This window comes from Dinoponera quadriceps, unplaced genomic scaffold (assembly GCF_001313825.1).
Source record: "Dinoponera quadriceps isolate SergipeBrazil2010 unplaced genomic scaffold, ASM131382v1 scaffold1308, whole genome shotgun sequence".
Classification (NCBI taxonomy): Eukaryota; Metazoa; Arthropoda; class Insecta; order Hymenoptera; family Formicidae; genus Dinoponera; species Dinoponera quadriceps.
In genome coordinates this window covers 2,022,324-2,046,477 of record NW_014555613.1, presented here as the reverse complement: position 1 = coordinate 2,046,477, position 24,154 = coordinate 2,022,324, and the positions used below count along the sequence as shown (strand labels likewise).

The window sequence follows — 24,154 nt, the reverse complement described above, 5'->3', positions numbered from 1 at the left end:
TCACTGGTTGAAATCAGTAAAATATCAGACAAAAGAGCTGAATGGAAGAGTTCCCACAAAAATTAGTGAATAGTCACTGATTATCGGTAGAATACTCTTTCACTGATTCAATTAGTGACATTTTCATTGATTCAACTTAAAAGTGATTAGAGTCGCGATTTTTCCGCGGTGATCAACCGGTTATTTCCTATAATTAATGACGCTGAAAGGTTCGTAGATACGTTGCGAAGCGAAGTCCCGTTGTTATACCATCATCGAGAATCGACGCGTTTCCTATTCTATTCTTGTCTAACTGAGCCGTCGACAATCGTGGCGATTTTTAACAATGACGACGATATAACCGTGGAGTCGGCTAATGATCGATTCCGTATTCAGCGCGTGAAACCACTTTCAATTTTTTCCTTGTCTATCGAATTAAGCAGACAGAAACGATTTCTCTTATATGCATTTTTTCTTCGATGTGATACAACGCTCCTGGCCTTGCTTACTCGTGAAGTGTTTTGTTGATTTTCATAGGCTGTTCCAGTTTCGATGTTTACGCTCACTGACAACAATGGCATATTCTTTTTCCCAATGTTATGCGTTTTTGTATATTTTTATGCAATTATTTAGCAGTGCACAGTGCAATTAAGTGCGGAATTTAACTATAAAACACGTGGAAAGCAATTCGTTTTGCGGGAAATCATTATCTCAAACGAGGGAGAAAGTATGAAAAGAGAGAGTAGTGGTATCTCTTAGTACCACGATTAAAACAAAATGCTTCTTACTATTATTTGTTATAGCGTTTTCCAAGATTTGGGATATTACACAGGTCGACAAAAAAATTATTGTCGAGTAACTTTATTCAGAGGTGTTTCTTACAATTTTTTAGCGGCAAAAAATAATACCGCTGGCCAAATTGCTCCATCACGTTAGGTTGTCAAGTTATTTTGAATTTTAAAATGAGAATCAGCAATTCATAGGAAAAGAAATATATAATAAATTAGTAACCGTCAATAAAGTGATGAAAATAAATATAAATGCTTGATTTATATATTGATACCTTATTAGTAAAGGATAAAAAATCTCACAAATATTTGCTTACTAAGAATACAGTGCACAGAAAAACATGTTTTTCATTTTTGACAATTTAACGAATAGCGATTAAAGAACGAATAGTCGGATTTCAATGTCATGGGTCCTGTTAACTCTTTGTAATAAAATCTTCGCAAATTTTATTTAAAACGTCTGAGAAAAATATAATTATAAAATGTCTGAGCTAAAACATTTTTCGAAATTTAATATATTAAAATTTAATTAAATAAGAAAATTGAATAAAATTGAATATAATTAATATATTAAATTTGAACATACGAAAAGGTTCTTTTATATTTTTTTAAATAACTCACATTCTCAAATTTTGATATTTTAATAGAAAGAATATATTCACCCGATAAATATCCTGATAAAATATAATAACTAATAATAATAATAGCTAAAACTAAATAACTAATAATAGCTAAAAAAATTGCTGATTTTTCATCTTTAAATTCAAAATAATTTTAACCTTTTGAATGATAACGTATTTTCGGAGTGGCAACCAGGATTATTTATGTCTTTCTCGATTTTTTCGTTTTGAACTGTTCGAAAAAATCTCCAAAAATTATTATAACTTTCTTTATCCTTAAAGGCTACATAGCTGTTTTGTCAACAATAAATTTCGAAATATTTTGTTTATAATGATTTTATTTTGAAAAACAAACACTTCTTACAATGGCTCGGGCACAAATAACCCTGGTTACTATTCGGAGGGTTAAAACCTGATATAATGAAACAATTTTGCCAACGGCATTGTTTTTTGCGAAAATCTACAACAGAGGCCTATTTTGATTAAAGTTATTTGACAAACATTTTTTGTCGGCCTGTGTTATTTATATCTGTGGATTCTCATTTACGCAATGACGGCTTGTGATGTGCCGTGAACGACAAGTAAATAATACTGATCGTTTATGTAACACAGTACGTTGATGCAGATTATTCGTCGCTTGCTTGAAACAATGAAGCGATTATCGGGAAATTTCAATCGATTTATTTCGATAGATTTTTACAAATATTTTTAAAAAAAGGCGACGCTCTTTTTTCGCGATAATTTTCCATGCGATACGTTACGCTCTGACGAATGCAATGGTTATTACCGGATCGATTAACTTCGACCGTGTGTTTAAATTCGTGTTGCACCAGAGCGGCTTTAATCGAGTTAATGACTGACGAGCACTTCGTAATCCTTGAACGATAACTCCTCACCGTCGTAGGGAATGTATAGGCATCCGTGACTCGGTTGTACCTGAAGAAATATTTTGCGAAATAAATATTTTTTAGAAAGTTACATTATGCGATCTTGCATAATAGCAAGATGCTGGGCCACGTAGGTCGTAAGAAAATATTCCGTAAGAATATACAGCGATAATACAAAATTCACGAATCACATAGAAGACATTTCATGAGAACGCGTTATGTTTTTAAAATGTCACGAGGTAATATTTTACATTTTAAATATTAAACGTGCACACGTGTGTGCAATGCACCGTCGAGCTAATAATAGTAAACAACTGCCGAAAAGACCAACCTTGCCAACTGTTTGAGATCCGTTATGGAAGACACGGCCAATATACAGAGATTCTCCGTCTGAGGTTTGGCCAGCGACTACCGCGTCTCCTGGTACTTGACCATTACTGGCAAATTCCCATGCGAAATCGCTTTGGCAGAGGACCTAATATTATCGTAATACGTTAATTAACAATAATAACTGTAATAGAGGATGTTGTTATCGTTACTATTATGAATGACCATATGAGAGATTTTATAAAATTATACTAAATTACTTTATTATCTTCTAGTTATAAATTAAATAAAAAATTAAATCTTTTCAATTGCACCGCTCACATATTTCGTTACATACATTATCAATGTGTTTGAATGTTGGATGAATTAAATTTTCAGTTGGCTTTTACTTCACATGAATGAAACGGAAAATATTACAATTAAATTCGCGCGGTTTGCTAGATTCAATCGAGGATTGTATCTGGTTTAGTTCAAGCACTTTCTAAAAGAAATTGATATCTTAAAATATCTTAAGATTAGATTAAGATTGAGAGAAAGAATGATAAATTGACCTTCTTCTCTTTAGCACTTTATAACCGTATATACCGTATGATTTCTCAGTTATAAAACTTATTTTAATCTTGCTAACATAGATACAATTAATCCTATTGATTTTTCTATTTTTCGATTATGTACGTCGCACTGTAGTTACGTAATTTAAGAAAACTGTAATCGTGTTTAATAGCTATTACAGAATCGAAGGAAATCACTAGGAGAGACTTTTAAGCGGACATAGACCAGTCGATAAAGTTTTGCGTTGGTAAATTGTCGTGTAAATATACTAGCAAAGAAAATTGATCACGTCGTCATTTCTGTTCAGGAATCGATCATGGATCGAAACCGACATAATTTCAGTGATTGCAATTTTCCACCCTGTAGACGCAGCAAAAATGTACTTTCTCTCAATTATCGCTTTCGTGGTAATTAATAAGTGTAGAGAATTGTTTTTATATGTCCGTAGCATCAGAAGACGATTTTGTCGAAATTATAATCATTTCAGTGAGCCCAAATACTCGGCAAAAATGTAAGATGATAAATTAACGCGAAATTTGCTCGATGTGTGCACGCGGTTGGTTGCTCGAGATTTTCGCGCGGGACACGGAAAATTCGTCGATGCTTTTTTCACTCACTTCGTAATTATACTTGGGATGTTCCTCGCCTCCGTAACAAATATAAGCGACACCTTTATCAGGCATCACTTTCGCCGGCACCATATCGCCTTCATGGAAAGCTCTGCCGACGTAAATCGTAGTTCCGTCCGAATCGCGGCCACCCTGGACCGCGGCATCTGGCAGCGATTGAGCGCCGGCGCGACTTACCCACCTGTAGCCTATAATTATGACAGATTATCAGTAATGTCGATACGTAAATTAACCCTTTTCCAAATCAACTGGCTTCCCAATTTTATCTCGTTGTATCACAATAGATAGAAAATTTTTGTCGTTTAGAATTCAATGGGATTTTCGGGTTGATAAAAAAATTCCTACAAATTCTAGGCATATTTTGTAATATATGTGATGTCCAATACGATTGCTTAATTTGCTAATATAGTGACATCAAAAAAATGTGTTACACGGAAAAAATAATTTTGCTGTTGCAGCAAAACTTCATAGCGACAATAATAAAATTTAGTTGGCATAACCAAATTATTTTGCTGTCCATCCAGCAAATAGCAATTAATATTTTTAACAAATTTTTCTGCTATCCAAGCAAATATTTTTGTTGTTTAAACACATTTTTTTGTCACTGTATTAACAATTTTCTATTCTAACAAAATCTGTTTTCTCCGTGTTTCAATTTAATTTGAGTCACGCACACTTACTCAACGAAATCTTATTCTTAGTCATTCGAGAAACGAATGAAGCATTTTATCAACATGTGTTACATAACACACATGGTATTAACGATATAGACACTGGTTTCTTGTGATCGATATGAGATATATTCCCACCTGCGAGTATTTATAAACGATGATATCATGTAAAATTTTGACAAGCAACGCGATTATCAGGATATATTTTTCAAATTAAAACGACCAGTTGAATTCAACATCGGTCTCGCATTTAATTCGAGAAATAGGTGTGACAACTGTTCAATATAAAATACGAACTAAACACGGCACTTTACCAGACAAACGCACACACCTAAAAAGAACGATGATTGTTTTAACATTGAAACGTTGTTAGACTTAATTCCGTGTTAAGGCTGACTGACGCAATATTTTTCATATCACTTTTGTTTGCAACATACAAGGGGGGAAAAGGGTGAGATTTGAACGAAAGTTAATGGGAACAAAGGCCGATGGAAATGAAAGCGAAATACGATTGAGCATTTTGATGTTAAAACTCGCATTCGTCTTCACGTTATTTCCCGAAAAGAAACAAAAATTTTGCATTAACACCCGCGATTCTCCGGGCCCGATTCTCATGGGCCCATTCGTCATACGTTTGTTTAATTGTGGATTATTTTTATCGTAACCGTTATGGCGTGGACCCTCACAATGTACGTATTTCAGGTAGATACATTTTTTCACGAGATCTCTTACCTGGCATTTTGGAGAGACTGATTCGGCCCGTCTGCTGGCGCAAAACTGGATAATGCTTATCATGCCAGTACGGTGCGTTAAAAGCTCGTGTAATCTTATCTCTTGTTAATCTTCTTGTTTGCTTAAAAATTTCGCCTATCTCTGATATTCCCTCTCTCTTTCTCTATCTTCTTTTTCGTGCCTTATATACGACACGATTTGTCGGAAATCTTGTGATACGACATGTTCTCATATCTGACGCGTCCTATACTATCGCATTAGGTTACCTATAGGATAGATAATATTTTATGTCGATTGATAAAATTATTTCAACGTTGTTTCAACGAGTTACAAAATGTGAAAATGTTATGTACTTTTTATTGTGTTTTATATATTTTTTCTGTCTAATTACGCGACGTGCAAATTTATCGTATCATATAATTATGTCTACTTGAAGAATCTAGCCCAGATGAAGAAGCCGTGTAAACATAGCCGTTGGTGAACCTTTTCGGATAATCTTTTACACGATCTGTCGACGACAACGACAGCGACTTACAGGCACAGATTAAGCATTCGTATACTTTCATTACGGTGGGAAGCCGGAAATTGGCAGTTTAAGACTGAGAGAGAGGTAATTCGTTTGTCTGTATCCCTTTCCCACTCTACCTTACGGTGACATCTTTTTGCAGGGAAGCTAATAGGCGTTATCGTTCTAGGAAGAGAACGGTATCGTACTTGTGTGGGAAAGGAAAATACGGGTTGTACGCTAAGGCTAACGTTTTCGTATTTTTCTTTCCTTCTTTTTCCTTTCGCAATATTTTCAAGGATTGAATATATTCTTCTTCGATCTTCACTTACCGCTTTATTTCACTTTTATCTTTTTACGGCACAATTTAGCGTTGTTGTGTCTAATTTCGTTTTTGCAAACAGGAAGTGAATTCTTGTTTACAAGGAAGAAGAGGATATACTTTATATGATATTTATTGTAATAAATAATTTCTCTTGACATTATACAACGCGTCGCGATAATAAATTCATAAAACATTACAAACCTCAAGCAGTGATTAATGTCATGCGTAGCGTACCTTACAACAGTTAATTATGCTGCGTTGCTTGTGCGCGATTACCTTAGAGCACGCATTAATCAATTTCGCGATACAAACATTTTCCGTCGCTCTCATTTCTTTCGTTTTATTTTATATCTCATTTTATATTTTTATATTCCAAAAAGCTTATTAAAATCCTCTCGCGCGACCCGTCAGTTCGCGTAAGATTAACAGACATAAGACACATTATTTTTTCGTGCAATTGTTGCGTGGCCATGAGTTCAAAAAACAATTCGAGCATTCATTTGAATAGAATTTTGCGAATAAAAAATTTGTTCGAGATTCATTCTTTCCATTACCGCGTAGTGATTTAGCAACTCGCGTCGTTATTAATGCATTATACGGAAGCGCATTGTGAAAGCCGAAAATCGCAGAGATCCATATTTGCACAAATCTATTATACATATCATACATACGATTTTAATGCAATATACGTATCACCGGACCTTTCAACTGACACAATGAGTTACCAGATATTATCGTGAATACGAGTCGAACGAATGTGAGCGTTATCAGTGAATTTGTATACATGCTTCTGTATAAGAATTGAAACCGTCATCACTTTGGAGATTGATTTTTCATGTCCGATATTAGAAATATATGGAATGTACTTTGTCAGTTGTCATGTTTACATCATCAAATTATCGCAGATAGTCGTTAACATTAAGATCTGGTATCACCAAAATTCTTCCGGCTTCGTTTCTCGCTGAATATCTCTCATGATGAACGAATGACGCTTCATAAATGATATACTGGCAGTTCTTAAATTTCAATTTAATCGGTATAATTCTCGTGACTCAGGAAATCGATAATACTTGACAGTTGTTTTGAGAAAGTTATCTTTCGACGTACAAAAAAGCGTCATCGCGATTTTGCGTCCGGTCACCGGTGAGTCGTGTAAATACGTACGCGTAATCGTATCGGTCTTCGATCATCGTAACTATACGCGAAATCTCTGTACAAGACTAGGATAGTTGAGAAACTAAATTATCGCCCGCAGTTTCGCACTTCGCTGAATCCAAGTCCTGAGGAAATTCCATATCCTCTTAGGCTTAGTAATATTTTAAGGATTTTAATTTTACGCCTTTTGCTAATCCTCTTGGACGTCTACTAATTAAATATATATGCGTGAAAATATTATAGAATCATTATAATATATATACATATAAACACATGTACATTAATGTTGTTATCGGAGACTAAAAACGAAAAGTATATTTCTTTCTACTTGATATAAAGCGACGTATCTGTTTAATTAACTTTAATTGTTTATTTGTGCATCGGAAATGCATTTTCGTATTTACTCAGTCTAATGAACTATTATGTATAATATTTTCTTATCTTCATTTATATATTTATTATGAACTAATAAATAAAGTTTAGTGCAGAATGTGCCCAAGTAATTTTACTTTTTTTGCGTAATGCAAATATCTCGCAATTATTTAATCCGTATTTTGATCTTGGGTAAAAAACGAGATTATTTTACTTTTTATCAAAATCTCGCACAGTGTTGTTTCGTTTTTAGTCTCTGGTTGCGATACACATCGACGTCGCGACTTAAACGATAACGGAGGAAACCAAATCCGATACATCAGAGGCTCGATAATGAGTTAATTATAACGTTGATTTTGCTCCCAAACTCGAACCACTTTTAAGCGGGCTCGACCCTCGTGTGGCTAAGTCTTCATTTCGAGGTATAGAAAATATTCGACGATCATTCGTGTCCCTCGCAGTCCCTCGAGAGATACATCTCGTTTGATTAATTACGAAATCCAGTCGAAACGCGTGCGTGCGCACGCGAGAGTAGGTGGTTTACGTTCGTCTATTTTATAATCATCCTCGTATATACGACCTTCTCGTTGCGACCAGAGGTCGGTGGAGGTCAGTTATTACGATGGTAACAAATCTTTAACTACGTCTTACAAAAATGCTAGATAATCGCTTCAGTCGAGTGAAACTTTCTATTTGCGTTGAATCGCCTGCGGCCACCTCGAAGCTGCGATCGAGGGGCTAGATGGGAGAACGTCTCGGTGTAGTTGAGAGAATACATCGTTTCGCGAGAGTGAATTACCGATTTTCCCCTCGGAGAAACACACCTCCCGTGTATCGCGAATTTAGTGCCTTTCGGGACGTGCTTCTTCATTGTGATATTTGAGATTCAAATGAGTGAGTTTCTACTTACGAGCTGATTCAGACACTCAACACGCGCGTGAGATTCCTTCAAAGCTCGAGACCGCGTACAATCTCGCGTACAATCGAGCGACTTTTCCACTTATTTTCTCAATTATCTAATATCGTGCACTTTGCAACAATGACAGAACCGTTTGGCATCGTTAGCATACTATCGAGAGCGATCCAAACTATAACGAAACTCGCTTCACCTCGAGGTCTTCTCCGTCCAGCGTGGAGGAAAACTCGCCGAAAGATAATAATCTCTAACGAACGGTCGGAATATCCCGTTTACCACGCGAGGATAATTTATCCCGGTTCCGGGGGAAGGTTCGTGAGACGCCTCGACGTCGTTTCGCGCTTCGTCCTTCATTGCAACATGCTTAAACCTAACTTCGCTAGGTGTGCTGCAATACAAACGATTCGTTTCATCCTCGACATTGCTGTCCGCTCGCGTTCGTACAAACTAACAAACATTAAATTACCTACACGCTACGCTCCTTATCGTTTATTAGTGACTTACGAGTATATATCACTGTGTGGCTGTGTGCGAGTCTTTCCAGAACATAGACTTGATAACTAGTTGTCGTCTAAATGCGTGTACAGTTGCGCCGATATCCATTATTCCGCGAGATCTCTTCGTGGATGTGACGATTGCGAGTAACGTTGCGGCTCTTTACGATCAATGGCACGAAGTCGATCCAGGTACAAGTATATCGAACGGTGCCTCGCGTCCTCCTCGATCGGCATCCACGGTGAGAATCGGCGCGGTCGCGAAACGAGCACGGAAGTCTTTGAAACTTTACTTCCCCTCTCGGCCCTCGGCCGGAGGGGGGAGCAGGGGTGCACACGCGACGTTCCAGCGGATCACCCTAAACGTTCAGGTCGGCCATCATTTTGCGAAAATCCGCTAGGGTGTTGTAATCGGGGTCCGAATCGATGTCCGCGAAGTCCTTGCTGGAATCGGTCTTGACGAAGCTCGGATTGTATCGGCTTAGTGATAACGGGCACGGCAGTAATTCCGGCATCACCGAGTGGTGAGTGATCAGAGCAGTGAGCGTGGTGAACTCCTTCGTGAAGCCCTGAAACATACGCGAAAAGTATTTATCGCTGTTACAGCGATGACGTTTTACTCTCTCTCTCTCTCTCTCTCCCTCTCTCTTTTATATTTTCTGAATTCAACCTTCATAACCTTTAAAACTGAATGATGAGCCATGAAACCACAAGAAAATCATTTTCACGTTATCATCGGATTGAGCCTAAATCACAAGTTAACTAGAAAACGAAAAAAAAACCGGACCTTAAAGGGCAAAGCTCCAGAGTGGAAATAAAAGCTCTATCTACCTATCTACCTCCACTCTACTCTCAGTTCCACACTCTTTTCTCACACTTTATTACTACACCGTAATGCCGTAATTATTTTCTAATTTTTCTCGAATCTTCTCTGGAATTTTATATATGTTATAATAAATCAAGATGAAAAAAAATGGCTGTGTCGGACCACACCGAACACACGTAATCGGAGTTTATTGTTTCCGCCATTGTTACGCACGCCGCGTTGCCGCGATATATCGTGTCGGGACGGTGGCACTGTAAATAATAGTTTGTGAAATTTTCCTCATGCTCGCGCGATATTTTCAGCCATCGCGCTGAAAGAACGTCGCATAACGAGGCGAGTATTAAGCGCGCGTACGTGTGTGCTCAGACGAGCTTCGTGTATCAGAATTATCGCGCGCGGCATTCATTCGAATCTGGGCGCTGCGCTGTTACAGCGATGCAATCCCGNGGGGGGGGGGGGAGCGGAGTTTTGATTTCCCTACGGCACCCGTCGCACATCCAACAAAACTCATTTATACTGGTTTCGGAGATTATCAAAGTCCGCGGACTCATTTAATCTATCCTACGAGAGAAGCTCGACCATTTAAATACGCGTATCCGAACGGCTAAATGTGGTAGCTTTGTACCGGCGCGGTATCGCGAGCGTAATGTCTCGCCGCTAAAAGCTCCGGTCTCGCGCAGCTAATTTCAATATTAACTTCCACATACGAAGGGCCGACTCTCTCTCTCTCTCTCTCTCTCTCATTCCTTCCCGTAGATATTATCTCGCGCACCGTCGCTGAAAAGGTTTCTATTCTCGTGGTCGATGTTTGGTTTGACGAGAGATACGGAGACGTCGCGCGTGTAGACGCAATTAACGTGAGAATGCACGCTCGCGTCTGTTAAAACAGACAACGGCTATTTCGGGAAAGAAACTCGGTTAATCAAGTCGCGATCTAAAACACGCTCTTCGGACGGTTAACTCTGAGATTCCTCGCGAGAACGAGTATCGTTATCGCGTGATACGGTGAACGTAGCCAAGCAGCGGAAAGATACCTTGCTCTTCTCTCTCCTCCTCTTTGTCCTTTCTCCTTCTTCTTTTAATTTCGTAAGTTTCTTTTGTACACGTTTACGGCTGCTTTGGCCCAAAGAGGGACTCGCTTGAATTCTGTAAGCCGCGTTTACGGCTACCTCGATACTCGGCGAGCACACCGGAGAGAGATATATACTCACTTTGATTTTGTAACCTTTGTTTGTACGCATTATGAGATAATGAGCTATTCCGCTCGGCTGGAATTCACGGGGCACACGGAGGGAGAGGGCGTAACATCCGGGCTTGCTGGTACTCTCTCGCACCATGAACGCTCCTTCCGGCTCTTGGCTCAATACCTCCAGCGTTATTTCCCTGGAAATCACGGTCGCGTCGTTAACGTTAAACGGTCGAGGCATCGTTCCCTGTTTTCCTTCCCTCGCTTCGGAAGCAGGGGGAGGAGAGGGGTGAAATTCAGTTCTCGCGCGCAAGTGTACAAGTTACAAAGAGGCCGCCGCGCGCTATCGGTGGAGCATTGCGCTCGGCGGATACTTAAAATTAGCGTCGGCGTCGTCGTCGGCTATTTCGGCGCGGCGAGAAAACGCGCTCCGTTATACCCCGTCATTCCCCGACGATATATAGCAGTGTCGCCAGACCAACCTGGGTATTCCGGCCTGAAACCAGGGCGCTTTGCGCAGCTCGGCCTCCTCGCTTCGATTATTCAGGCTGTCTGTTCTCTCGGGCAAAGGCGGCGGGGTTGGCGTGGAGCCATGAGTGCTTCCGTCAGCGGGCACCGAGCTACTCGACGTGCTAATTTGCGATCTTCTTTTCGACTTGAAATCCGCCTCCGTCCCCGAGCCGGGGCAATTGTGTCCTATCCTGAAAATGAAGGAGCTGTCGTTCACCGGCTCCTCACACACGACTCCTCGCTACCTCGCAGGAGGGCGATCGGGGTCGGGAGGGGGAGAGTAGGGTAGGTACGCAAAGCGGTAGCGCGCGGCTCACCTGTTGTTCTCGATGTTGAAGTTCTTCGCGGTGATGGACGCGTTGATGGTGTTGTCGAGACTCTCGGACGGCGGGATCTTGTTGTATGACGGCCTCGTACCCTCCGAGTCGATGATCGCCTCGTTTATGTAGCCCCCGGAATGGGGCCTGTTCGATGGGCTGGTCGGCGTGCTGCTACCGCTGACGAGCGGGCAGCTGTCATCCTCACCGTTCAGCCCAAGAACGTCGCGTCCACCTGTCAAACCCATCGCCAGCCGCTTTATCAGCGGCGGCTTGTCCGTTAGCCTCTTGTACGAGTTCAACTCCGTCGGTGAGTTGCTCTCATCGCTGCTCGGTGTGCTCTGCTGGGAAATGCTCTTCGACTCGTCCTCGTTCGTTATGGGCCCGAGGACGTTCGTGAACGACGGCCGCAGCCCCGGAATCGAATTCGGCGCCTGGAATGCGAATGATCGTTCAAAACCCCGACGCGGAGGACGAGCGCGCGGATGTNGGGGGGGGGGGGGGGGGGGGCGTCGAAAGAGTTTGGCTGCGGCTGATGAATTTCTATGATTCAATTACCGCTGTCCGTCTCTCCGACGTTACGCGTACATACGCGTGGACAATTTCTTCGGATCTAATTGGTCCGATTTCCCAAAATGATCATGTGATTCTAGTTGGGAAGTCTACGCGGGTCGTAATTAGAGCGGAAACAGTTTTGTTACTGGGATAGAAAAGATTTCGCTGGGTGAATTTGGGTCTCGGTACATCTTGATTTGCTGTTGGAACGAAATAGCGTTTTCCTACATTCAGTCATTTGTCCTTACAGCAAAATAATTTATAGATTCGGAGAAATAATCGAATGAAACGAATGGCAATTGGTACTCTTAAGAAATCATTTTGCTTTCCACATAGTAACTGGTAGATTTTGTTTGCGATAACAGAATTTGCCCCATTCAGCAAATTATTTTTCACCGTGTAGTAACAGTAAAAAAGTTACATTAAAAAGTTTAGTTACATTAAAGAGTAGTCACATTAAAAATGTAACCGATTATTAACCACCTCGTCTGATATTCGATCAAACCATCGGTCGATTCTAACGGCAATAGTCGCGCGCGGCAAGGCACAGCCAGTCAGTATCGCGGAAAGAAGGCTTCATCCCATATTTGGAATAAGAATGCCTGCGTTCAGTAGAGAAAACATTATAGTAAGTGCTTAATGACTATTGCTTCTGATTGGTACATTCTCTTTGATGAATATTCTTTTGTATCAAGGATACAAAAGAATATTCCAGTCACGGACAACAACCATTAAGCGCTCAGTCTCTGCTTTTGTCTCTGCTGAACGCAGTCAATGGGACTCCCAATTGGTGTCGCAGTGGGATAACTTATTTTAGAATAACCTTGGGTATTCTAATCCTCGGGATCCACGCTGTATGCAGAAATATCGATGAGAAAATTTCGATGCGGGCGCTTGTTACACGTACAGACGCGGGAACGAATGTGTTAATGGTGACGGATAAAAAATAAGTCGCGCGTTCAGTTGAGAGTCTAGTCGAGTCGGTGGCGTGACATTCTACAGTTTGAAATTCATTCACGCTGAACTAGCGGCTCCGGAGTGTTATTTTCGCTCGACACCGTTGAAACGCGATGGAATAGTAGGCTACACGTTAGCCGAGTTACTCGGGTATGAATTCACCTTTACACCGGCGAGTCGCAGCGTGGGCGAGCCGGCGCTGCCGAGCTGCACGTTCATGTCCGTTGCGGACGAACCCCTTCCAGTCCTGGAGGTGGGCGATGTCCGACTTTTCAGCCACGAGTTGGACGACGGACTCCTGCAAGCGCCTCCGGCGATCGTGTCGTCCCCGGGCAGCGATTTGTTCTGCAAATAAAATGTGACGATCATCGCTAAATCTCGGCTCGTCAACTCGGCCCCGTGCTCGTCGTGTCGTCGTTCACGGAGGGAAGAGTTCGCCGATTATTCCGTCTCTCCGTTACCCACGTCGCGCCGATGATCCTCCCGGCGCTGCGCACTCTCAGCGAATCCCTGAACGGGTCCAAGGATTGACGCGGGTAAACTCGTTCATCTTATTAAAACCATCCGGGCGATGCGCGTGATCGTTAAAACGACCGTCGGCCGGATCGACGCTCGCTTTCGGGATTCTCGGGGTGAATATTTGATCGGCGGAATCTCACGGCGAATCCCAAGACGATTTCGTGGCGACTACACCGGGCAGACCGTGGCGGACTGACCGTTTACTCGGAAGCGCGACGCGACGCGGCAAGCGAGAGACTCGGGTCGAATTTATAATTAACGCGGCCTGTAAACGGGACACCTACTGGAGTCGGTGGCCCCCGTGAGACCACGTCGGGAGAACATGGTTGTCGTCGTTGTCCCTTTCGTCTCTCGCACTTGGATATTTAAGAAGCTCTTCCGCGAGCTGTTCCAGCCGTTTCCTCCGCGCTGGGTATTCCGCTACGCGTATTCCACAAGCCGGGCTCCACCACACCCGGTATCGTCCTTGCGCCGGCCGGCGAAAAAATTTACAAGGGAAACTTGAATAAACTATTTCGCGTATTAGCGATCCGGCCCGGTTTTGCGACGGTCGGCAGCGATCGTGCGATAACGTCCGTAAACGCGCGTGTCGCGCGTTGTGTGCGCCCCCTTTTTCCGGAGACATTTTCCGAATTCCGCTTTACGTAACTCTCGATCGCAGATCCTCGCGAGAGGACTGTTCGCTAATTGCTAAAAGCAGTTGCAATTTATACGGCGCCTTTGTGAGAAAACTAGCAGATGGCGCAATACCATCTACAGCTTGTAAAGTTGGGGATAGTTTAACTTGCTTAACTTTTCTTAGAGCCGGTGAGGAAAGAACAAACGACGTTATTAGCGTCTTAAAATGTACGACGCCTCGTTATTAGCCGCTAGTACATTGGCATGGTATCAAAAATCTTCTTGTATCCTTCATAAGGTACTCTCTTAAATCTAATCAGCGGAAGTGTCGTCGATCGAATCAGCGAAACCTATATATCGATAATTAGCGAGTATTTGCTAATTTTTAGTAAAAACATTTCCACTTAACTTTTTTCTCTTATACTTCACTAATATCGACCAGTGAAAGATTCAATGCAAATCGCTCCCCGCGTCCCATATGTTACGCGTCCCATAGCGGAAATATATATACATATACGTGTATGCATTTAACCATATGTCGTATTTGGCGTAGTTCGTATGGTAGCAGACTCGAGAACTAAAAGTCTCGTGTTGGGTCTCATCAGGGTGAGCGTTTTCAAACACGCACTGAGAAAAAAGTACTTAAATTTATGCGACGTAAATTTGCCCGATATCAACTTTATTTCGCAGAAATAAGCCTTATTTCTATCAAATAAACTTTATCTACTGCAAATAAATTTTCAAATACTTTTCTCTCAATGCGATGTAAATTAAACAAATTCAACGTAATGAAGATTGTTTCAGATAAAATTATCGACGTCTTAAGATTGATTGAGATAATAAAAAAGCAGTAATAAATAATATCTTTTCTCGTTGTTTCTGCAATTAAATTTTCCCGATGGAAACGGTGGAACTGTTTGGCAGAGCATTTTTAGCGAAATTTTATTCCGATTTGCAGTTACAACTATGACTCCTAGTGGCTATTGATTACTTTTCACTGATAATACACTGATTGTACTTTAGAGAGTACGTTTCGCGCTCGCGTGCTCGGTCAATTAACTTTCGCTTCGGCGACACGATTAACTTCTCCCGGTCGTAATAATTGTTAGTATGGGTATTTTGCCGGGAATATCCCGGACTTCGAACCGGAAAGAGTTAATGTATAAATACACATTCGAAACCTACCCACGACGTTCGATGCTCCTGCTTTTCCTTGCGATAAGTTGGCGTCGATCGCGGTGAGATTACATCCTGAAGGATCGGTTGGCGCTGAAGCTGCGCCACGTACGCCATGCGGAAAGCATTGCCAACGATGGTATTCAGCTCCTCCGCCTGCAAGCAGACAAGAAGATGCAAATTTTCACGCGAATCTTATGTACGTACGCGGACACGCTTTGCGAGCTCTCATTACGTTATCGTCGTGCGTAGTCGCGATTCGAATTTTCACCTTGATTACACGAAGTGTCCTCTGTGAAACTCGCGCCTGTGTGCAATAAGAGATTAGTCCATGTGTTGTTGATCCTTTGGGAAAGGAATATCTTGACGTGTGCTCGATAAAGAGAGATTAGCCCACGTTGTTGATTCTTTAGGAAAGAAATATCTTGACGTGGGCTCGATAAAGAGAGAAAGAGATGTGAATTATTTCTTCACTGGATCGTCCTGTTCAACGCCTCATTTAGCAAAAGCATAGTTGAGAAGCAAACTTTTCCACATTAATTAACTATGGTCAAGAGAACGTTTTCAATTTTCCACAATGAAAAGTGTGCTACGTTCAATAAAATATTTGCTAAGGAGTATTGGAGTAATTATTTTACCTGGATTAAGTAAACGTCATTTGTATGTAGTACTTTTTTTCTTTCAACGTGTTACATTTAAATAATAGTTATTTAATCCAAATAAAATAATTACTCCAATACTCCTTGGTAAATATTTATTAGAAGTAAAAATATATTTGATTATATATAATATTTTCTTTGTATAAATAGGCATTTATTTGTACGTGTTAAAAGGATCGCGAAAAATATTAAATTTACAATATTGAGAATATCAGAATTGATTTTCATGAAATATTTACCGAACAGAAAGATTTAAACATAAAACTACTACTAGGTTTGTTTCAATAGAAAATAAATATTACATATAATTCTAATAAATTTTAGTGCCATTTTACATTCATGAATTCATGCACAAATTAAGATATTACTGTATTAAAGTAAGTATTTCCTGCAAGCTATTAAAATATACTTAAGTCGATAACGATATTACTTGATTTAAGGAGCTGGTACGCAGATAATAACGTTTACTTGATTCTAGCATTTTTTCTGCGTTCCACAAGGTCCTTTTGAAATACGAAGAACGGAAACAAAAAAACCGACTACCAGATGTTCACACAAATCGCCCGACGGCAGCGGGATTCGATCGTTACGCCATCATCGTTACCGGACACATAATAATATCAAAAGCGGACGGGCGAGTTACATCGCTCGTGGGCAACGGATAGCGCGTGGCGGATTGAAGAAATTTGCAAATCATCCTACGNTTTTTCCCCCCCCCCCCCCCTTTTCGTGTGGCCAATTAGATTTTTCTGGATCCGCCGGCGAAGAAGGCGAAACGGTCGAGGAGCAGACGCAAACGCGGCTGTCTCTGAATGTGTAATAAGCACTCGCGGGGAGCCGCAAGCCTCGGCCGCGCGCGTTTAGAAATCTCCGGCTACGTACGTGCGTTCGCGCTCGATCCGAGTGCAGGTGGGTCGTCGCGTGTGAGCGTGTACGTACGTACGTACACGCGCGGTGTGCGGAGACACGTAGGCAGAAATGGGGAAAAGGTCGGCGAGGGTGCGGAAGGCTATCCTCCCACCCTTTTCCGAAAGCCGGTGAAAGCCAGGACGAGGTGCGTATTAATGCGCACCGGCCGGCCGACGAGGGGCTACGGATTCTAAGAGGAGCATTGTACGAACGGTAACGGACGGACGGGCCGCGATTACCGTCTCATCTCCGCGCAACTTTTCCTTTCACGGTGCATAGCGTAGCGGCGGCGCCGAGATATTCCTTGCCGGGGAGATATCCAATTGTTTCGCGTCGTCAAGTACGTACATCTCGACTCGCGGACTCGCATTCCTCGCCCTGCGGCACTCGCCTATGTATCCTCTCTATTCCCCGCGACATTGTTAGGACATTGTTGGTAAGCGGCGCGGAAATCCTTCCGCCTGAGTTTCGCGCCGTCGTAGGTGGGAAGTGCATTCTCCGGAGCCGGCGGATCGGCGCGACGGAAATGCAAACCGAAAGACGGAACGCGCGCCGGTGCGTATTTACCAATAATATCATATTGATTCGCGCGAGCTATTGTGGGAGACTCGGAGATATTTCGAATCGCCGGTCTAGCTCGCGCGGAGGACGGCCGATCGCGTGCAAGTAAGGGACAATGCGCTTTGTGGATACGCGCGGAACAACAGCAGCTGGGCTTTTAGATTAAAGCGCGGCAACGCACGCTCGAATAATTTCATGCTTTTGCGGCTTGAGGTCAGCCCGAATGATTCCACTAGGAAGGAGATATTTCAATTACGTTAGCGCGCGCGCACGGACGAAGCAATGACTCGAGAGCTATAATTGCAAACCGGGCGCGCGACCGCTTCGTAACTCGCCGAGTCATAGCCGGCTCTACGCGCATGTAAATCGCTATTTATTCGTGTGCTATAAAGTTCCTGCATTTGTCGCTTAACTGCAGCGATAAATGTATGAGGGGGGATCTCACTTTGGGAACAAGCGGGATAACCGTACCTGCGAGGAGCTTACTCCCCGATCCTGTCCTAAATCTATACTTTGAGGAACGGCAGTGCCCGGTACGAGGATATCGAGAGAGAAGCGTGGTCTTAGAGTCATATTTTGCGAGGGTAAAGATTGGATGTTGCGTTCCGCAGCTTCTCCTGAGGAGATGCCAAAGTCGACGACGACAAACGTCGATAACGTAGTGACGAGCTTGAAAATGTTACGTTACGTAAATACCGGCACGATCGCACCGCTCTTTTTGTATTTCTCATGCATGTGAAATCTTACGTAAGTATAAGTACGATATACGAGGATGTCCCGAACCTCTTTCGGTTCCCGTGGTATATATAAACGGGACGAATAAACGATTTTCTTTGTTAATATTTAAGGGCGAATTTCCTGATAACTATCAAACCCACAATCTCCACTTACTGGAAATACTGAAGTTTCAACAAATGAATTGAGGGCGGTCTGGAAGTATACGAGCTTTTCGAATATACTCGGAATGTATGTAGAAGTGTCCTCTTCAAGGACACTGGTGCCTTCAGATCAAAATATATCGACGGATATTTTCAACCGGCGTTCTCCTCAACTGTGCTTTTCAACTTTGAACTATTCCCTTCTCTTTCGAGAACAGCCACCCCTCGGACGTGTCCCTATTTTCGCACATCCGCTATCGAAATAACGACTTGATGGATTTCCCGTCCACACTTCCGGGGGTAGCGTTTACAACTGAATACACACTGGGTCTGTATCGGTCCGACTTTATTAACTTTTCAGTTAAATCTATTATTTCTATCGCGGATGTGTGGCGCGCAGGCCGCGAGACCGCGGATATCATCGGTGAAAAAACAGCAGCCGTATTCCGTGGCGTGGGAAAATCTCAAGATTAATACACCGAGGGAGAAGAAGAGAGGAGGTTCCTCTGCCGGCCGCGCGCTTTTATGCCACGTTCCACATGGAAACACGAAGGAAAACGTTCCGACGATAGAGATTACTCGCTCTCGCGACGGAGCGAAGAGTCGTGTCATAAGGAGGAATTTATTGTCGCCGTGGGCGGAACCTGCGCGAGATCCTGGCCGGGCTCGTCGTCCCCTCCGGCCGACAATCGAAAATACGGTCCTGAGATTCCCGCCCCGAGGTGGAATTTAAGCGCGATGAAATCATCAGCGCCGACTCTTCTTCTTCTTCTTCGTCTTCTCCTTCGCTCTGTACCCCGTCCTGGACATTGACTCGAACAGCCACTGACCCTCTCCACTGCGTTTAGATTCAGGCCCGTTTGACCGATCGCGCATAGTGCAAACCGAGGTTACGCGAACCTCCGCAGCGATTCTCCGCGTTCGCCCTCGATCGCGAGCGATTTTCACGGGCGGCGGGAGGGTACGGAATCCACCAGGTAGACTCGGAGGTCTTAACGCGAGAGAGAGCGCGGACGGAGGGGAGAAAAAAATGCGAGCTTTCGAGAGGAAGCCATTCGGCTCGGTTCACCTTGATTCGTTGTTCGCGCCGACGGCTTTGGCAAAAAGACAGGAGAAACGAGAATCGAATGGGAAGAGGACCGAAAGGACGATGGATCGCCGCAGCTTTGCGCCGGTGCAGCGTGACGGGCTACATTCCAGGCATTCCGCGCGGTCACGGCCATATCTCCAGCTCCTCTAGATTTCCCGTCTCGTGTACCTGTCCACCAATACCACGCCGCGTGTAAGCCGGTACTCGCAATAATGCCGCTTGGTAGGGATGCCCTCGTCACACTTCTGAATTTTCTTTCACGCGTGTCGTCGTCGTCGTCGACCGTCTCGTCTCTCCGACGTCGCTCGGCCCGGCACGGATAAAGAGGAAAAGTTCGAGGGAGCGCACTAAGGGCATTCTCACCGAGCGTCGTTATTGCACTTGCCTGTACCAACCGTCGACGCGACCATCGCGGTACCATCGCTCCGCAACCACCGACACCATCCTCATCGATGGCTGTGGTGCAACTGCGCTTTCGCGCGCGCGACGCTCCACGTCACCACGCTAATTCCTGCTTCGCCCTACCTTCTCGCGCTGCTTCTTTTATCTCCGCTCTCGCTCTTGTGACCATTCCGTATCACAGAAGACGACTACGTGTTCCAGTTCCGCTTTGGGCACGATGTCTGTCTCAGGATACCTGAACCGGAAGGCTGTGTGGGAAGACCTTTTTATTGACGTCCGATGCACTACATAGAAGAAAGAAGTGCTAGATTCAAGTAAATAATTACTTGAGTAATTATTTATTTGAATCCAGCAGTTTTTTCTTGTATACGTTCTGTCGCAAGGATTTTCGACTGCAAGGACGGTTTCTACAATTATGATCGTGGATTCGGACTATAGACATCTTTGCTTCATTATTTCCGCAAGTGTCGGTCAAAGTAAACGGAGCTTTAGCCGATTTTCTGCCATTTCCGAGTACTGTCTACTGTTGCGAGATCGCGTAATCAAGACTGTCAGGTTTCTGCGCGATCAATGACCGGGGACAAAATGTGTAAAAAAAAAAGGAAAAAAAATGTTCTGCTCACGGCTCCACAGATTTCTGGGCATGACAGGTACAGCGGTTTCGAATGTCAAATATTCGATATCTCACATTACGCACCGTTACACGCCAAACGTATCGATACGATCTGACTCGCGCGTACGCCGCTAACCAAATAATTGTTGCGGCGTCTATCGAGCGTTCACGCTATCGTCACTCATACACACGTTCTCGGGATTTATTCCGGAAGATTGAATTAGAACTAGTACAGCAAACGTGAAGAATATCTTCAGCTCTGAAGAAAATAGATATGTGTTTGTATAATAATGAAGACGAGAAATACAGCGGAGGCATTTTCCTATTTAATGATTATTAACGTTAGCAATTGATTGTTCATTTGGAAAGAAATCGTCATTCAAACGAATGGGACGAATTGCAAAATAAGGCATTAAACAAATTACGAAAAAAATTATGAAAAGTAAAAAAAATGTTCTTAACCATCGAAGAAGACAGCCGTATCTTACGTTATACCCGGTCGTCATTGTGGCCTTCGTTTCGGATCATCTTCGCAAATCGTCGAGATAGACAGTCTGAGTTATTTTGATATTTCGGTCTGCAGAAATGTTGCTCTACCAGTAGCGATAATTATGATCACGCATGGCAGTTTTCGACCTTGGCGACTTGGTCACGCGAAAAGACCGGAAATCCACAGGGCGAACGTGCAATCTTGCCGGTATAATGTCGAAATATCGTTTGACCGTGTGGCGAGTACTTTGTTCGGCGTAACGTGAAATCGGTCGAAGATTGAAGCGTATATAGTTAGAGAGATGCATCGGTCAGGGAGCGCAGATGAAGCACGACCGTTGCACAATCTGGCTCTTTGATCAGCAATTAACGCCACGACCGAGTCTGCTGGTTGTTCCATCTGCTCCCACTAACGGACGTGATGCCAAAATATTGCCGATGTTATGGATCGTTTCCGCTACGATGCTAAAGTTAATTACTCTCTCGCGACACGAATTTAACGCTTTAAGGGTTCCTAACGACGTATTTCCAAAATTATTATTCTACTTCAGTATCTAATGTATGATTCTTGATATATCGATGGATTTAAATTTGCGCCCAGCTGCGAAACTTATTTTACAGTCGCCGTTTTCGAGAAATATGGGTGTCTACTTTGATCGGTGCTATTTTTATGAAAAGCCCCTACTTAAATAGCAGCATTTCATATAAAGAGACTAAGACTTATATAAAACGGTTGTGGATTTTTATAAATGACCTGTAGCACAGATACTGTGGAAATGCTTGATCCGGAATTAGAAAGCGTCGTTAACGCCTTAGAATTAACTTTCATCGCTCTTCATTGTTCTTATGGATTCCACGATTATTAGCGTGGAATCTGCGTATCTCGAGTCGCAGGAGTAGCTGAAGCGAACGCCGTAAGCTGCGATTGGCTTTACCCTTGCTGTTGGTTGGCATGGCTTATCATATAGGGGACCTCGACAATGAGCGGTGGGCTTAAAGACGTAGTGGTGCGTGAATCGTGCATCACCATAGGACAATACGCCCACTTTGTGGCCCGTAGAGTTTGCTACTGTACCCTCGAGTCTCGTCATTAAACCTATTTTCGGTGCCTCCAGAAATGCACCCTTGAGAACGCATGCGACGCGACGCGAGGACCGTTTCGTTTCAAATTTCTCGCTGTGCGAATTTCTTCGTTATCGAGTGCGCGATTCTGCCAGCGATTCTCAGCGGATGCAAGCTCTCGATGGAGGAGGGAACGGTATGCGTTTTTAAAATTGTCGCTACTTCTCAGTATATCGAATCATTATGAGACATTACATGACAGATGCGTCACCGACCTCATTGATTGAGATTCCACGTAGTTTTACTCCTCAGTTACTAGATAGAAGTGAGTAAACTGTCTAGTAACTGCTCAAAAAATGCATAAAATTTCTACCAAGGAAAGAAATTCGATTTTTGTTATTAGTATTATCTATCCGTCATGTGTGTATGTGTGTTGCTTTTCCAATTTTTCAATTTTAAGTTTTCTTTTTGCAATTCTCCGAGAAATTTGCTCCAAATTCAACGTTGTGCCTGACCTCTCTCTCTCTTTCGATCTAATTAAAATCTTTCAGCTGTTATATTCTTCCCATTTGAGTATTACGTCGGAAATGATTGATTATACGGTAGATATAATACTGATTTCATGATTGGATTTAGGTCTGATCGATTACATCATTATACATTGTATTAATCCGCGATACGCATTACGCAGTAGGGATTGTAGAATAATCCATATATTCTCCGATGTGTAAGTCTATCCGCTTCTCTATTATCCATCGAGAATGCTACGCCCATGTAATATTGGCATTCTATCGAGCTACTTCGAGACGTACATTGATTTTGATCCACTTATTGCGCGCGAATGCATAGGCTTCTTCTTATCTCGGGGAAAAGTGGATTAACTTCTCTACAACGCTCGCCGTTTCTCGATATAGCTTTCGGGCGGGAATCTTCACGCGACGTCGTATGCAAAAGCGCGCTCCTCTCATGCGCGATCGGGTCTTTCCTTCGTGAAATATTAATATACTTCGTTTGCATACATTTACACAATTACGACAAAATATTATTTCAATCTTATCAGCGAACTTTTCTTAGTGACACTGCGACTGTAGAATTCAAGGCGACGTAAAAAATTATGCCAATTTTTGGTAGGAATTTTATGCATTTTTAAGCAGTTACTGGGCCCCCATTTTTTTAATAATTGCGCATACATAAATATCTTGGCGCATACGTAAATACTTTTTTCAGATATAATCGTATCATAAAATAGCTGTGTAATAACACGTGTACGCGTAACCATTTCAAGAATAGGAACCGTGAACATTTTACCAACTTCTATCCAGTAACTGAAGAGTAAAACTACTTTCCTAAACTAAGACCCCAATCAAGATGTAACACTTTTCCAGCGCTTTTTACTGCGCACAAAAGGTGCGCGTAAGAACCCATTTACTGGAACGGAAACAGTACAATAAGTCGGTAATAAGAACAAGAAAACTATTTAATTGCATAACAAGCAAGCCCGCTGCTCGTAAAATGAGCAGTTTTGCCCTAGAATAATAATAAATGACGATATTCGCCAATATTCGCGCAGCTTTGAATTTCCAGATGAGTAATCACGACTGTTCGCGGTCGAAGGTAAAATAAAAGATCAAATCGGAAGTCGAGTCGAATAAAGTGGTTAAGTGTACAGCGGTACATCCTGCGTACAGAGGGGACGAGCATTGTCGAGACGTTAAAAGTAGTTGACATGTGCGTCCAATGGCAGGGAGCGTCGCATACGACGCATTCGATCCGGAACGCAGCGCGAACGTTGCGTCCCGCGATGTCATTCTTAACAGGAAGCTGCGGGCTTAGTCACGACGGAATGGTGCTTCGCGATTCCCCCCCCCCCCCCCC

General features: G+C 42.8%; 2 protein-coding genes across 3 annotated transcripts in view; both read right to left on the bottom strand.

Moving 5' to 3' along the window:
- Positions 1 to 2,236: 2,236 nt before the first annotated feature.
- LOC106744804 (natterin-3-like) lies at positions 2,237 to 5,192 on the bottom strand. The gene is made up of 4 exons (XM_014619841.1): positions 5,186 to 5,192; positions 3,771 to 3,970; positions 2,606 to 2,749; positions 2,237 to 2,323 (listed from the first exon to the last, which is right to left on the bottom strand). The coding sequence occupies exons 1-4, from the start codon at positions 5,190 to 5,192 to the stop codon at positions 2,237 to 2,239; spliced, it is 438 nt and encodes a 145-aa protein (XP_014475327.1).
- Positions 5,193 to 6,169: 977 nt separating this feature from the next.
- The window catches only part of LOC106744849 (tensin-1-like), a 56,127-nt gene continuing 38,142 nt past the window's right edge, over positions 6,170 to 24,154 (bottom strand). For both annotated transcript variants that reach the window (XM_014619944.1, XM_014619945.1), the window contains 6 exons: positions 15,626 to 15,772; positions 13,466 to 13,648; positions 11,792 to 12,225; positions 11,447 to 11,665; positions 10,990 to 11,161; positions 6,170 to 9,521 (listed from right to left, as the gene is read on the bottom strand). In XM_014619944.1, coding sequence (XP_014475430.1) covers positions 9,312 to 9,521; positions 10,990 to 11,161; positions 11,447 to 11,665; positions 11,792 to 12,225; positions 13,466 to 13,648; positions 15,626 to 15,772 — 1,365 coding nt within the window. In that variant the 3' untranslated portion in view covers positions 6,170 to 9,311. The remainder of the gene's footprint in view (positions 9,522 to 10,989; positions 11,162 to 11,446; positions 11,666 to 11,791; positions 12,226 to 13,465; positions 13,649 to 15,625; positions 15,773 to 24,154) is intronic.